Below are 13,673 nucleotides of genomic sequence, written 5' to 3'. Positions count from 1 at the left end.
TGGCTGATAGGAGCTCTCCTTCTGTCTCTGCTCACCACCTCTGTCCAGAGCATGGATGTACACTGGGCCACGGAGGAGGTGGAGGGTGGGCCTGGAGGGGTGTGGGGAGCAAGTGTGAATAGGTATGTCTGGAGGGCTTTAAAGTATGCCATCTTTTCTTCCAAGGTGAAGGGCTGTGTTTCTGCTTCTTGCCACCATCCTGGCTCTGAACCAGTGCGGGGGCCAGCGGGCAGTTGCTCTGAGGTGTGGGGACCTCTCCCTGTCCCATCACTGCCAGGAGGGGCAAGGCAGACAGCCTCATTTGCCTGAGCATGGGTACACGTGGGGAGGGGTGGTCATGGGTCAGTGGAGGGTGGGCAGGTTTTTCTGATGTGCAAACGGGGAAGTGGAACCTGGAGGAATTCTGCAGAATGAACCTTCAGCCTGTGGATGGAGGGAGGGAACCCCTGGGCTCAAGGCCTAGTGCTGACACCTACAGCCACGTGACCTGGAGCGGCTTCTCTGGCTTCCTGAGGCTTCAGCAGCTTTATCTGTGACATGGGGATCCTAATCCCTACACACTGGAGGGTTGGGCAAGGGCTGAGTGAGGTCACACGTAGACGTGGCTGGCACCGGGCAGGTGTCTGGCAGAGTCACTTTCAACAACACTGCTCCCAAGCAGCCTCCCTTCCTTCCAGGATTTGGACACACTCGGTGTTTAATATCTCCTGGACCACTTGTTACTTTGGACTTGCTGATTTCTTTCTCGAAGGTTCCTGTCAGGGAGGGTGACACGTATCCAGGGCTCTAGATTGCTCACATTTTCTCAGAGTCCTGGTGTTTCTGATTGGTCTTAAGCCTAGGAAGGAACAGGGACACCGGAGTCTTCTTTGATGCATGGAAACAGTTAGCTTAGCTGACCTTAGCTGATGGTGAGGGCAGGCTCTTCCCCCAAGAGACGGAGTGCAGGGGCTGCAGCTCCTGTCCCCCAGGCCCCGATCCACCCTGGGGGCCACAGCCAGCATGCTGGTAGTTCCCTTTCCCTGGAACACTTCCTGATTTCCCAGCACCAAAACATACCTAACTGTCAGCGATCACAGTGCCTTCTGTTTTTGTTCTTACTGGGAAAGGGGAAGGTGAGAAGTGAGGGAAAGAGGGAGCTGCAGGAGTCACTGAGGCTACAGTCCTGCTCCCTTCACCACCTAACCACCTGGCGAGGAGCACGGTGGCCAGGTTATGGTGGCAGACTGGCTCAGTGCTGCTGGAATGGAACATGTCCTCGGGAGAATACCAAAGGCTGTGTGGGCAGGGGGCTTCAGAAGGGGAGGCAGGGGGTTCCAGGAAGGAGAAGGCAAGGTCCAAAGTCATGGTAGCCAGTGCGAAGGGGCTGATGGGCTGGGTGATTGTGTCGATGCTCCCCAGAGGCCATGACATGGGAGTTCAGTCACCCTCTAGCCAGGGAACAGGGAGTGTGGAGGGATATACTTAAGCCTAAACTCCCTGCCTTGAGAGCTTCATGAGGATTAAATACATCTCCTTCCACATAGCAGAAATCCCGATGATTAATCTTAGCCCTCCTGAATTCTGGGCAAGAAGAGAGGGACAGGGATCTCAATGTGGGTGTTGGCAAGAGCATCATGAAACTCCATAACTAGAGGGAAAGTGGGTAAGTGCTTCTTGGCTTTTCTTTGCTGTAGAAACTGCATTTAAGCCTGATACCAGGGTCTGAAAGATACCAGCCACAAGGCTGCTGTGGGGGGCAGAGGGGCAGGCTTGGCCTTTCCCTACGGGTTTCCGGGCACAAACTCTCGATGTTCCAATGTAGTGGCACTTTGTGTGGTTATTTCATGTACTTAAAAATTGGCCTTTGCAAACCTCTCCTCACAAACCTTGTTGGAAAGCAGATGAGATGGCGAGTGAGTGGCTGTGGCACACGCACAGCAGGGCAGTGGTGTAAAGAGGCAGCTAGCAGGTGGCTGTCCAAGAGCCAAGGAGAGAGGCGCCCTGCCGACACCCTGATCTTGGCCTTCTGGTCTCCAGAATCACCCTGAGCACTATTCTGAGGCACTTTCCCTTAAGCACAAACGGCCGATCCTGCTTCCAAGGTCTCACTTTCCTGGTCCTTTAAATCAGCAGGCATACGGGCCCAGCACTCAGTGAGCATGCAGGAAATAAAGGCGAGGTCTACTCACTGTTCGGGCAGGTTTGGGTCGATGGAGTCGGTTTCAGTGGGTGTCTCAGGCAAGGAGGAGCCAGACTCCTGGATCTGGCACAACTCCTCATCTGTGATGATGTCAAACACAGCATCGTCGGGCGGCCTGTAGTCTGTGTCTACACCTGGGCCGTAGAGGCAGAAGGGGAGAGAAGAGACACATATAGTGATGCACAGTGGGGAAGCATGCTGGGAAGTGAGGGGCTGTAGCTGTGTGGGAGGAGCCACCAGGACATGCCCTCAGGGCCCACTCGACCCACAGCTATGCTGTCTGGGTGTGAGAGAACTGGCTGCTGGGGCATTCCAGAAAGCAGCAGGGACGATAGGTGGAACTGCACACACAACCTACATAATTTATCTTAAGCTTCCCAGTTGGGCCCTAAAGAAATTCTAACCTCTTACATATTCTCCAAGACCTCTTATTTAGAAGAAAAGAAAAAAAAAAAAAAACAAAAAAACCCTGTTAAAACCTTATAAGGTAAGAACCTAACAAAAAAGTAAACACACTTCTATGCCACTGTCTCCTTGCTCCCTAAGGCACAGACACGACTCATTCACACTTCTTTGAATGCAAGATTCTATAGGACCTACATTTTTACCTCCATCCACTGGGGGTAGACAAGAACCTCCCTCTGTTCAAGGTGGTAGCAACCACTGGGCTTCCAGCCAGGGGCCTTGTGCCTGACTTTGCAGGCCACTCAGTAGAAAGGAGGTTGTATGGACACTACTGCGTCAGTTACCAACCTGCAAATACTCTCCTGCCTATATCCTGGAAAATGTGATGGTAGGCGTGAGGCGAAAGAAAGGCAGAGAGAAGGAAAGACAGAAAGAAATATAGACAGACAAGGAGACAGGAAATGTCAGAAATCAAAACAAGTGACTTCAGTACTCTGGCACAGTGCCACGCTCTGTCTTTGCTGCCAGTGAGTCAGGGCAGGTGGTTAGGTTCCTGGACGAGTTAGCAAGAACAGTTCATACAAGCTACAATTCCCAGCTGGCCCCACCGCAGGGCTACTTGGACAGGCCATGCTTTAGGAGAAGCATCCTTCCTCTTGTCTGAGCTCTACATAATGGAGGGTTTGGGACACAGGCTGACAAAGGGGACCAGGGACTGCTTTCTTTCTATAGATCCAGCCACAATTCTGAATCTGCCTTCTGAGGCTGGCAGAGGGGAGGAAGGAGGACAAGAAAGGAAGGGACAATGAACATTAGGAGAGAAATCAAAGAAGACTTAAATGGAGAGCTATACCATGCTCATGGATCAGAAGATGCAATTTTGTTACCATGTCAATTCTCCCCAACTTGATCTAGAGACTCAGTGTGATCCCAATCAAAATTTCACCAGGATTTCTTACAGAAATTGACAATTCTAAAAATTTATATGGATAAGCAAAAAACCTAGAATAGCTAACACTTTGATAAAGAACAAAATTAGATGACCTGCTCTACCTGATTTAAAGACTCATTAGAAAACCATGGTGATCATCTCAATGGTGTGGTATTTATGAGAGAAAAGGCACATTGATTTAATGGAATAAGACAGAAAGTTCAGATACAGACCCACATACGTAAAGGCAATTGATTTTTGACAAAGGTGCAAAGGCAGTTCTATGAGACAAGAACAGATTTTTCAACCAATGGTATTAGAACTGGGACAACCATATGCAAAAAAGTGAATCTCTATGCAAAGCTTGTAGCATATATAAAAATTTAACTGAAAATGGATCACGGACCTAAAACTATGAAATTTCTAGAAGAAAACAGGAGAAGATTTTTGGGTCTTTGGGCTAAGTAAAGCTAGATAGGATACCAAAAGAAAAAAGTTGATCCATACCCTTATGGATGAAAAAAATGGAATGTACTTCATCAAAATGACAACCTTTTGCATTCTGAAGAACAGTTCTGCTCTTTGAAAGAAAGTAAAAAGAGCTTTTTGGTTGGGAAAAAGGTATTTATAAAACACATATGTGAAAAATAACTTCTATCCAGAATGTATAAAGAACTCTCAAAACCTAAAAAAAAAAAAAAAAGAATTAAAAATAGGTTTGAAGAAGATACAGGAATGCTGTACATTCCACCATCCCTGAGCAGTTCTTCATACCAAATATTAATAATGGGGCCAGTCAACCTCCTTGATGATCCAGTTAAACAAAAGACAAACTAAGAGTATTTCTGAAGGATGGCTGATCTGCATCCAAGCAGAGGCCAAGCAGGAGTCCATAGGGACCAGCTACAGGAGGTGGCTGAGCAAAGACAAGACTTGCTCCTGCTCCTGCCATCTTGTCTTTGCCTCCTTGGTATTCTACATTCAAGTCTAGTCCATGAGAGGACAGTCTGGCCTGCTTTGCAGGACTTTGCTCAGAGCAGGTGCAGCAGGAACCAGATCCCACTTCCTCTTACTGAGCAGAGTGAAAGGACATGAAGGAGAATACATCCTCCATGGTCACTGAGAGACAGCATGAGCTAGTGGTAGAAGGTGAAGGATGTGATCATTTACACACACAACTCTTGGTCTTTGGTTACTCTGGTAGTAGGGTTGGGTATATCAGGGCTGAGGCTCTGGAGACAAGGTGTGGGGTACATTTCACTGGTAGCCTGTGAGTTAAGAGGTACACAGACCTTGCATTAAATACATAATATTGAATCATATCAAGAGAAAGTTATTCCTTTTTCAATTCTCTTTCAAACTTAATTACGTAAAAAAGAAAGTCTCAAATAAGTACAAACATTTTTAAGACCTCTTTAATGCCTAAGTTTGGAAAACCCTGAATTAAGCCCATTACAACTAACTATCCACACTGGGGTAGTGGTGGGGGTGGGGGTGGCACCTAAGAACACAGAGGGCAGGAGCCTGACCTTGGCCTCTGGCAGCCTGGGATCCAGCATGGGCTGGTGACAGTGCAGGGCTGGGCTCCCCCTGGCTGGTGCCCGAGCTGGCGCTATCAGGGGAGCCAGGGCCGTCACTGAACTTCTGGAAGCAGGCTTGGCAGCAGCGCTCCTTCTTGCCACTGTGCTTGGTCAGTATGTAGTTGTTGCAACAGTAGTAACAGAAGACGCGGCCACAGATCCTGGGGTGAAATGAGCATGGGTCATGAGGACAATGCACCTCAGGTCCTGTGATCTGCTCCACACCTGCACCGGACTCTAGATGCCACACAGCTCTTACTAGACCTGGCTCTACCCCCACTTAGGAGTGAGGCCTTATTGCCAATCTGATAAGATTACAATAGAGCCATCTTGATAAGGCCAGTGGAAGAAAATGTTTTATTTCCTAAGGTTCTGGGAGGCAGGGGAATAAAGTATGTGGCTGAGCCCACTTTCTCTGCCACAGCAACACAGGGGTACATTCCATGCCTCAGGGGCTAAGGCTCTAATGGACCACAGACCTACATGGGCCTGTGCTGATGATATTCCATATGCCTTGGCCCCAGCTGAGATTTATTTTTGCCCATCCTTCTTTGGGCCCTAGTAGGGTCTCTGCTGTCTGTGTTCACCCCCAGCCAAGCCTCAGCTGCTGCTCTCCCTGGGCTCCAGTAATGCCACTTGCCCTCCGGTCCCTGTGGGCTAAAGGAAGCCAAAGGTTGCTGGTCTCTGGGTACTTCACAGCCCAGTGGGTCCCCTTGACTCTGCGCATACCCCTGTATCAAACCCTGTATCAAACTCTCTTCCTCTTCAGGGATCCCCAAGTCCTGCCGGGACCCTGCCTAATAAAACCGTCTCGCCTGGTTTCCTTAAGACATGGCAATGTGCTCTTCTCAGACAGACAGTGCGGGGCCCGTGCCTGCCAGCAATGCCTGCTTCAGAGCCTCTGCTCTGGTGCTGGGTCCCACCAGCTAACCTGCAGTGGTGCCGCCGCACCATCCAGCTGAACTCTCGCTTGCAGTCGTGACAGTGGCTCGCCTCTGTGTCCCCGAGCCACTTCTCCTCAGCACTGAGCTTCTGTTGGAATTCCAGGGCATCTGACTTCTGCCAGAGAGCATCCTTGTCCCTGAGACAAAACCAATTAGAAAAAGAGAAGATTCCAGGAAAACAATAGGATCATCCCTGATTCATTTCCAAAGCCGGATTCCAAATTTCCGAAGACATGGGCAGAAAATTTGCTTTACTCATCTGCCCCCCAAGTCAGTCCCAGACTCAGCTGATGGCATGCGGGTGAAGGCAGAGGAGGCCCATGAGGTACATACACCCACAAGGGTCACAACACCACTCCGATGTCCAAATGACAGTGCACATGGTCACCTGGAATTTAAGCTGTAACAGGCTGTCACAATGACATGACAGCCTGCGTGCTGAGAGCCCAATGACCACAAATGTATTGCCCACACAAATCTTACAAGTGTTCAGGAACCTTTACGTTTAACGATTTAAGTAACAAGTGATCATTGGAGAAGACCAAAGACATCCTGCCTGAAAGTCTGGTGGGACATCAGTTTCCCTTTCTCCTCAGAGAGACAGGATGCACTCCAGGAAGCAAGACTGAAGGAGGACGAAGGCTTCTCAGAAAGGCCAGGCAGTGTCAGAACACACCTGATGCACCAGCGCGGACGGGCACAGAGGCTTCTGTATTGCTGCCCATGGTCATTTTCGAGGCTTATGTCTTTTGACTTGGGAAGGTTTCATTCCTTCCTAGATGGAGCCCTGGCCACACCTCAGTCCCGAAGACCAACACCAGAGCCACTAAGATCCTGAGAGAAATTGACACCAGTAGGAATCAGGGACTCCAAATCCATAAAACTCTTCATTTAAAGACAAAAGCCAGGACAGGGGTGCCTGGGGTGCTCAGTGGGTTGAGCATCCAACTCTTGGCTTCGGCTCAGGTCATGATCCCAGGGTCGTGAGATCGAGCCCCATGTTGGGCTCTGTGTTCAGTGCTGTGTCTGCTTAGAATTCTTTCTCTCTTCTCCCTCCCCCTCTGCCCCTCCTCCCTGTTATTTCTTTTTCTCAAGTAAATAAATTTTCAAAAGCCAGGAATTGATGGCCCTTCAAGGATGCTCAAAGTTGTCAGGAAGCAGGATGTCTCATGCCCTGGACCAGCACTGTCCTACCAGCTGGTCCACAGTCCATCTCTTCTGTCCCCAGAAGGCCAGGCACTCACACCCTGGAATGTGGGAGCTGTGAGGACCAGGACTTTTCCATCACACACCTCAGGAAGAGGTCTGAGTTCAGAGGTCATAAAAGTCCTGAATTCCAAGTCTGCAAATTGATGAAACATGGGCAGAGGTTTTACTCTTCCAAGTACTATCATTTTGCAACCCCAAATGAATTAGTAGCTTTAGGCACTGCTCATCCATGGCCGCTAATATTACAAAGAATGGGCAAATCAGATCCTATGTGGCTCTTGAAGGAAAGAAAAGACCCAAACTATAAACCAATTCTATGAAGCATTCTTGAGAAAATTTTGAAACTGGGTCTGAGTAAGCCTTTAGTAGAGCAGTGGTTTTCAACTCTGGCTCACTGATGCCTGGACCCCAGTCCCAGAAATTCTAAATGGGTTGGTCCAGGTAGGGTCTGGACACAGGTATCATGATTCTCATGTACGGTTACAGTGTAGAACCACTGGTCTGGTTTTAACTAACAATTTATAGGAAATACAAAGTTTGGAAGAACACATTAAATGGCACGTTGGGGATGCAATCAACAAAACCCAGGCTGTGGGAAACTCCACCAGCTGCATGACCTAGCATCCTTAAAAGTAAATTGCAAAGAAAAAAAACACATTAGAGAGATCATGGTCAAATTGCAGACTAAGTAATAGAGATCTAACATATCATTGTACAATGTATGGATCTAATCTAGATCCTCATTAGAAAAATTATAAGGCAAATGGAAAAATCTGAAACGACCAGATGCTTGATGATATCATGAACTATAAGTAATTTTTTTTTAATAAGTAAATTTTTAAGCATGATGATGATCCCGTGGTGGTGCAAAATGGAGAGTCCTTGTCCTAGGGAGGTACATACTGAAATACTGGTCGATGAAATGATAATCACTGGAATTTGCTTGAAAATAATCTGGGGAGGTGAGGGAGATGGGACTCTGGAAGAGACAAGACTGGCTTCAAAGTGAATGTCACTGACGAGGGTGGCAGGTACACAGGGTGCCCCATGCTAGCCTATTTTTGTGTATTTCAAAATTTCCATAAGAAAAAGTTAAAAAAACTTGCTAACACTGAAAAGGCAAGCCAATTTCACATAAAAATGTAGATTTCCACCTTCTCTTCAGAGGTGAGGTAACCTGGCAAGTTGGGCCCTTTGCCTGTGTGGCAGCCAGTGGCAGGAGCGGAGCGCGCATGCCTGCGAGTTCCTGAGCGCCCTCCTGGCCCCACTCACACACTTGCATTGGTGGTTTGCTACCTGCAGGCACTGGAGTTTGGGAGGCCTGTTAATGGGGAAAGCGGGATGGAGGAAGGGAAAAGAACTCATGAAAGAGGGATAAGGGAACAGAGAGATTCCTGAAGATACGAGACATCACTTACTGTCATACCTGTGGCTAAGCACACAGGTTTTGACAACAGTGACACAGCAGTACAAAAACACAAGCCCAGTTGAGCACTGGTAGGAGCTATGAAAGCCACTGGTGCCAGGCTGCCCAGGGCCTGGGAGGGGATAGGGGAGTGTGCACAACAACAGAACACAAGCAGACACTTGCTCTTGAGAGGCCTTTCAAGACCAGCTGCTTTCTTTAAAGAGAAACCCCAGCCCGGGAGGTGGGGAGGGTTGGGAGGGTCCCAACTCTCACCTGAGCAGTTCAATCAGACGTTCTTCCAGGTACTGCTTGGTTCTGTTCAGATCATCCAGGTCCGCGAGCATCTTCTGGTCATTCTTCTCCCGGTTTGTCACCTCCTGGCAGAGTTTGTTGTAATACTCCTGGATTTTTGTTGTGGCTTTTTCAAGTTCCTTCTGGGTCCTGGTGGAGAGGTGAGAAGTTTACTTCCAGCTTCTCCCATGCCTCTGGGCTAACGAAGGGTCTGCTGCCATCTGAGCCTTTCCCTACCCCCCACTCCCAGTGGTAGCGCCCCTCAGCACTACCAACTTACAGGTTGCTCATTCCCCTGGCCTTCAAAACACCCCTCATGCACCCAAACTCTTCACACACTGCCCCCTACACCAAATACAATAGGTGTTCTGGGAGAACAGGTGACCTCAGGCTGCTAGGAGCACCCCAGGTGAGTTGAACTCTGCACCACTGGTTTTGGGACAGGGGCTGAGGTTAGGGGAGGAGCCCAAGGGTGCAATGCATGGCCTGGCGACAGGGGTTTGCCAGAGGAAAACAGAGTCGGGACAGAAAGCATAGGTCTAGGTCCTTGGAATGCAGCAGGCACTCAACGTGCACTGCCAGCCACTGACCTGACAGCCCAGAGGCGTAAGGAGCTCTGTTCCCTCATCTGAGTTTACGGCCGAGGGGCTGGCCAAAGCATAGTCCTGCCTTTGCCTGCTCCCCTTGCTGCTCGCCTGTCCCCAAGGACAGTTGTGTTCCAAGGATGCTCTACAAACCCCAAGGTCCAGCAAGGCATTCATAAAAACTCCATTACAAACAGAGGGCTCTGCAGAGACTAATTAATTTGCTCCAATCCAGCCTTCCCACATCCAGTCTACAGCTGTTGGAAGGTAGTTTACTAGACATTGTCCACCTAAATGATCTTATGGGTGTACACAGGCATGTGCATGCACGCACACACACACACAATAAATAAAGTAAAATCCAATCCAGGGCAACAGATTATGCAACACTGAGCAGCTCAAACAATTGCTCTGAGATCTTACAAATAAGTTCTGCTGTAGTATTTTTTTTAAAAAAATGCCACCAACTTAGGACGTTCTTGCTATTTACATTGTCACATGAATATGACCTGGGCAGCCAGAGCCCTATGGTGTTTGAACTCTGGAAGTCAGATGAGAAGAAATGTTCATCTGGGTTGCCGAATACCCAACATGCTCTGGATCTCCCGCTGAGCCTAGGCCCACCCTAGAAGCCAGGTGGTAGGAGGCAATAAGGGATGGGCAGAAAAGGTAAAGGCCTGGGACAATTTAGTGTGCCAATCTTTGCCAGGGGGCACAGGTAACTGGGTTCCAATATCCCTGGCAGGACTGTCTTGACCTCAGCACCAAATGGTGAGCTCATGCTCATAACTCCAGGTGGCCCTCCAGCCTGAAGACAAGGGGTTTCAGGAAGTCTTCGGGCTGCACATACTCCAAAGTTGGGACAATCATGATGAAGGGTGATGGCACGATGTGCTCTTTTTTCACAGACACAGCAGCAGAGTCTGCAGGAAGACAAGCTGGCCTGGTGCTGGACACACTTGCTCACCCTTGGCATGCACCTGGGAGACCCCATCATTCCCAGGCCTGCGGCTTCTCATTTCACAAAGGAAACCAGGGAGAGCGCGAGTCACAACTCACAGCAGGGAAACACACACAAACCCCAGGACCTGACAGGAGACCAGACACAGAACTATCTGTCCGTGTACTTCTGAGGGTTACTGTTGAGGAAACAGACTCTGGAGCCAAGTGGCTGGGGTCACACTCCTCCCGCCATCACCTGTGTGCTGACACTGGGAACACGGCTTAGCTCCTCTGAGGTTCACTTTCCTTGTCTATAAAATGGGGACAGGTAATAATTCCATCCTCAAAGGACAGTCAGGAGGATAAAAGGGACAAATAGATGTGAAGTGTTTAAAACAGTGCCTGGCTCATTTGGGGCATTATTTAAGTGTTTGCTGTTATCATTAGCAGTATTATATTCCAACTTCTATTTCATGTCAGCTCTTCTAAAGCAGAAACATGCCCTGCCAGACATAGGAAACCAGCATCAAGAAAGGCTGAGCACATATAATATTTGTCCTTCTCCGATTGACTTACTTCACTCAGCATAATACCCTCCAGTTCCATCCACGTTGAAGCAAATGGTGGGTATTTGAAATGAACTAGGGGTGGTGGAAGGGGAGGAGGGCGGGGGGTGGGGGTGAATGGGTGACGGGCACTGAGGGGGGCACTTGACAGGATGAGTACTGGGTGTTATTCTGTATGTTGGTAAATTGAACACCAGTAAAAAATAAATTTATTAAAAAAAAAAAAAAAAAAAAAAAGAAAGGCTGAGCAGCTGCCCGCAGGGGGCTGAAAGGCAATGCACCTCCCCCGCCTGTGGCATGCTTCTGGCAAAGTGCCTTCCAAGTCCGTAGCTTTTCTTGCAAAAGGACTGTAATCTGCAATGGTGGCTGAGTTTTTAAATGACTGCACCAAACACCCCCTTCCCCGAAACCTCGGCTGCCCACCGTTTGGGCAGATCACATCACTAACCTGTCCAAACTCTCACGCAGGGCGGCCCCCTCCTCATCCTTCTTCTGCATGGCAGCCTGGCACTCGGAAAGGCGCTTGCTGGTGCTGCTCAGCTGCTCTCCCAGATCGGCCTGGGCAGCCTGGCACAGGACAGCAGGGAGAACACACTCAGGCGATGAGAGCCCGTGCCGCAGGCCATAAAATGACTGGTTGCCCTACCCGGCTAGGTCACTTCTCGCTGGAGGGGGTTTTGTTTTAAGTTCAAGAGCCTGAGAACCTTTGTTCTGTATTTGTGGAATGTGATGCCACTCCTGTCTGTAATCCTATTGCTCAAGTATTAATTGCAACTGGCTGTGGAGGTTGAAGGGGCAGAGGGGATCAGAATCTTGGGGCAGGGGTGGAGGTCAGGTGGCAGGGAGTGGGGTTCCCTGGAGATGGTGATTGCAGCACCCACCTTGCACCCCCTCGGTTCTGGACCACCAACTCAGGGATGCCTACAGAAGCAGCTAAGAAGGACAACTCAGTTTCCTTTCCACACAGCTGGCTGAGAAACATATCTGGCGGCTCCAGCCGGGTGTCCAGGAAACAGAAGGGGCTGAGATGTGTACACTCAGGATGCCCACAGAGGTGATTGGATAGGAGCTTTGGCTTGGGAATTAGGAGTCTTGCACGCAGCCCTCCTAAAGGGTCCAGTGAAAACCAAAGCAGACCCTTCTCCCTGATAGGCCTGTGCACCAGGGGTGGGGATGACTGGGCAGAGGTGGACATGCCAGTCCCCTCTAGCCAGGTGGGGCTGGCTGCAGACCAGCACACTCCCTGGGGCCTACCTTCAACTCCTCCACCGCCTCCTCAGAGGCCTGCAGCTGCCGGCCTCGCTCCTCCAGCTGGTCCCGGAGGCTCCTGCACTCTTCATTTGCAGTCTGGAGATGATGAGAGAGGGCTCATGAAAGTAGGGTTGTTGCGTTGAGACCCCCCCACCAGCCCCATTCCCCCCATATGGGTAAAAACAAGCTACCCCTCTCTTTTTCACCAAATTCAATGAGCTTTGGGCTTCACTGGTGACATCTTTTCAAGTTTACTAAGAAACTTAGTTTGGTCCCCAAACCTAGGATTTAATCTCTGCAAGGAGACAAGTGCCCTATAAGCCATGTGGAGTAGCACAGGATGGGGGCCACAGTGCAGGAGCCTCCTCTGCAGAAATGCAGTAATGGTGTCTGTGAGTGCACACAGACTACAGTGCAAGTGGGCAAGTGATAAGCTCTAGAAACCAAAGCCCCATGGCCATCCTGCTTGTGTTCTCCGCCTTAGCCACCCTTAACCCTTTTCCTTTGTGCGGCAGGTACCAAAGGCACATGGTACCCACTGTTCTCATAAGCCCGTCTACCTCAAGAGCTTTGCAAAAACACACCAGGCCACTTTCCGCAACAGTGCCTGCCCTCAGGATGGCACCTGAAGGGATAGAAAACCTACAGATGGGACTTGCAGGCAGGAGCTGTTGGTATCTGCAGTAGGTTCTACAAGCCAGGGCCAGAGCCTCAAACCCACAGGCCTAGAGGGGCTGGGCATGTACATGAAAGAACCAGGTGACCCGTGCCTCCTTTAAAGGGGGCAGCCACTGCCCAGCTCCTGGTGACTTCTGTAGGGTGGGAATGAGGGTATAGTCTTTACGATCTCCTGAGGTTTCAAAGGAAGCCCCCAAAATGAATTTGTAAACATCTTGCTCTTTAAGGTGCTGGCTACTGATTTTAAAAAGCCACTCTTGGGGATCCTGGGTGGCTCAGCAGTTTAACGCCTGCCTTTGGCCCAAGGTGTGATCCTGGGGACCTTTGGCCCAAGGTGTGATCCTGGGGACCCGTGATTGAGTCCCACATCAGGCTCCCTGTAGGGAGCCTGCTTCTACCTCTGTCTCTGTCTGTCTCTCTCTCTCTGTCTCTCATGAATGAATAGATAAAAATCTTTAAAACAAAACAAAAAAAAAGCCACTCTGTATGAGCGAAACCTGTCTGCAACCACCCTGAGTTTAGACTTCTGAGTATGGCATTGCTCCTGACATGAGCCCCTAATGTGTCCCTGTAGGGGGAAGGGTGCTGTACATTCTTAGGTTCTCACATGCCACGTGGCTGAGGACACATCCTATCCTCTCTGGACCCATTGGGCCCTACCACAGGGGATCCCCGCAGCCCGAGGGGGTCAAGGCAAGGACT

The 13,673-nt window shown here is 49.7% G+C and overlaps 1 protein-coding gene across 5 annotated transcripts in view; it reads right to left on the bottom strand.

Annotated features, from left to right (window-relative positions):
• Window positions 1–13,673, bottom strand: part of FYCO1 (FYVE and coiled-coil domain autophagy adaptor 1) — a 73,646-nt gene that overhangs the window by 32,618 nt on the left and 27,355 nt on the right. For all 5 annotated transcript variants that reach the window (XM_038566669.1, XM_038566673.1, XM_038566670.1 and 2 more), the window contains exons 9-14: window positions 12,297–12,389; window positions 11,491–11,609; window positions 8,933–9,100; window positions 6,030–6,179; window positions 5,048–5,259; window positions 2,172–2,316 (exon numbers count right to left, since the gene is read on the bottom strand). In XM_038566669.1, coding sequence (XP_038422597.1) covers window positions 2,172–2,316; window positions 5,048–5,259; window positions 6,030–6,179; window positions 8,933–9,100; window positions 11,491–11,609; window positions 12,297–12,389 — 887 coding nt within the window. The remainder of the gene's footprint in view (window positions 1–2,171; window positions 2,317–5,047; window positions 5,260–6,029; window positions 6,180–8,932; window positions 9,101–11,490; window positions 11,610–12,296; window positions 12,390–13,673) is intronic.

The sequence above is a fragment of the Canis lupus genome, chromosome 20 (assembly GCF_011100685.1).
Source record: "Canis lupus familiaris isolate Mischka breed German Shepherd chromosome 20, alternate assembly UU_Cfam_GSD_1.0, whole genome shotgun sequence".
Classification (NCBI taxonomy): domain Eukaryota; kingdom Metazoa; phylum Chordata; class Mammalia; order Carnivora; family Canidae; genus Canis; species Canis lupus.
This window is presented reverse-complemented; position numbering and strand designations above follow the sequence as displayed.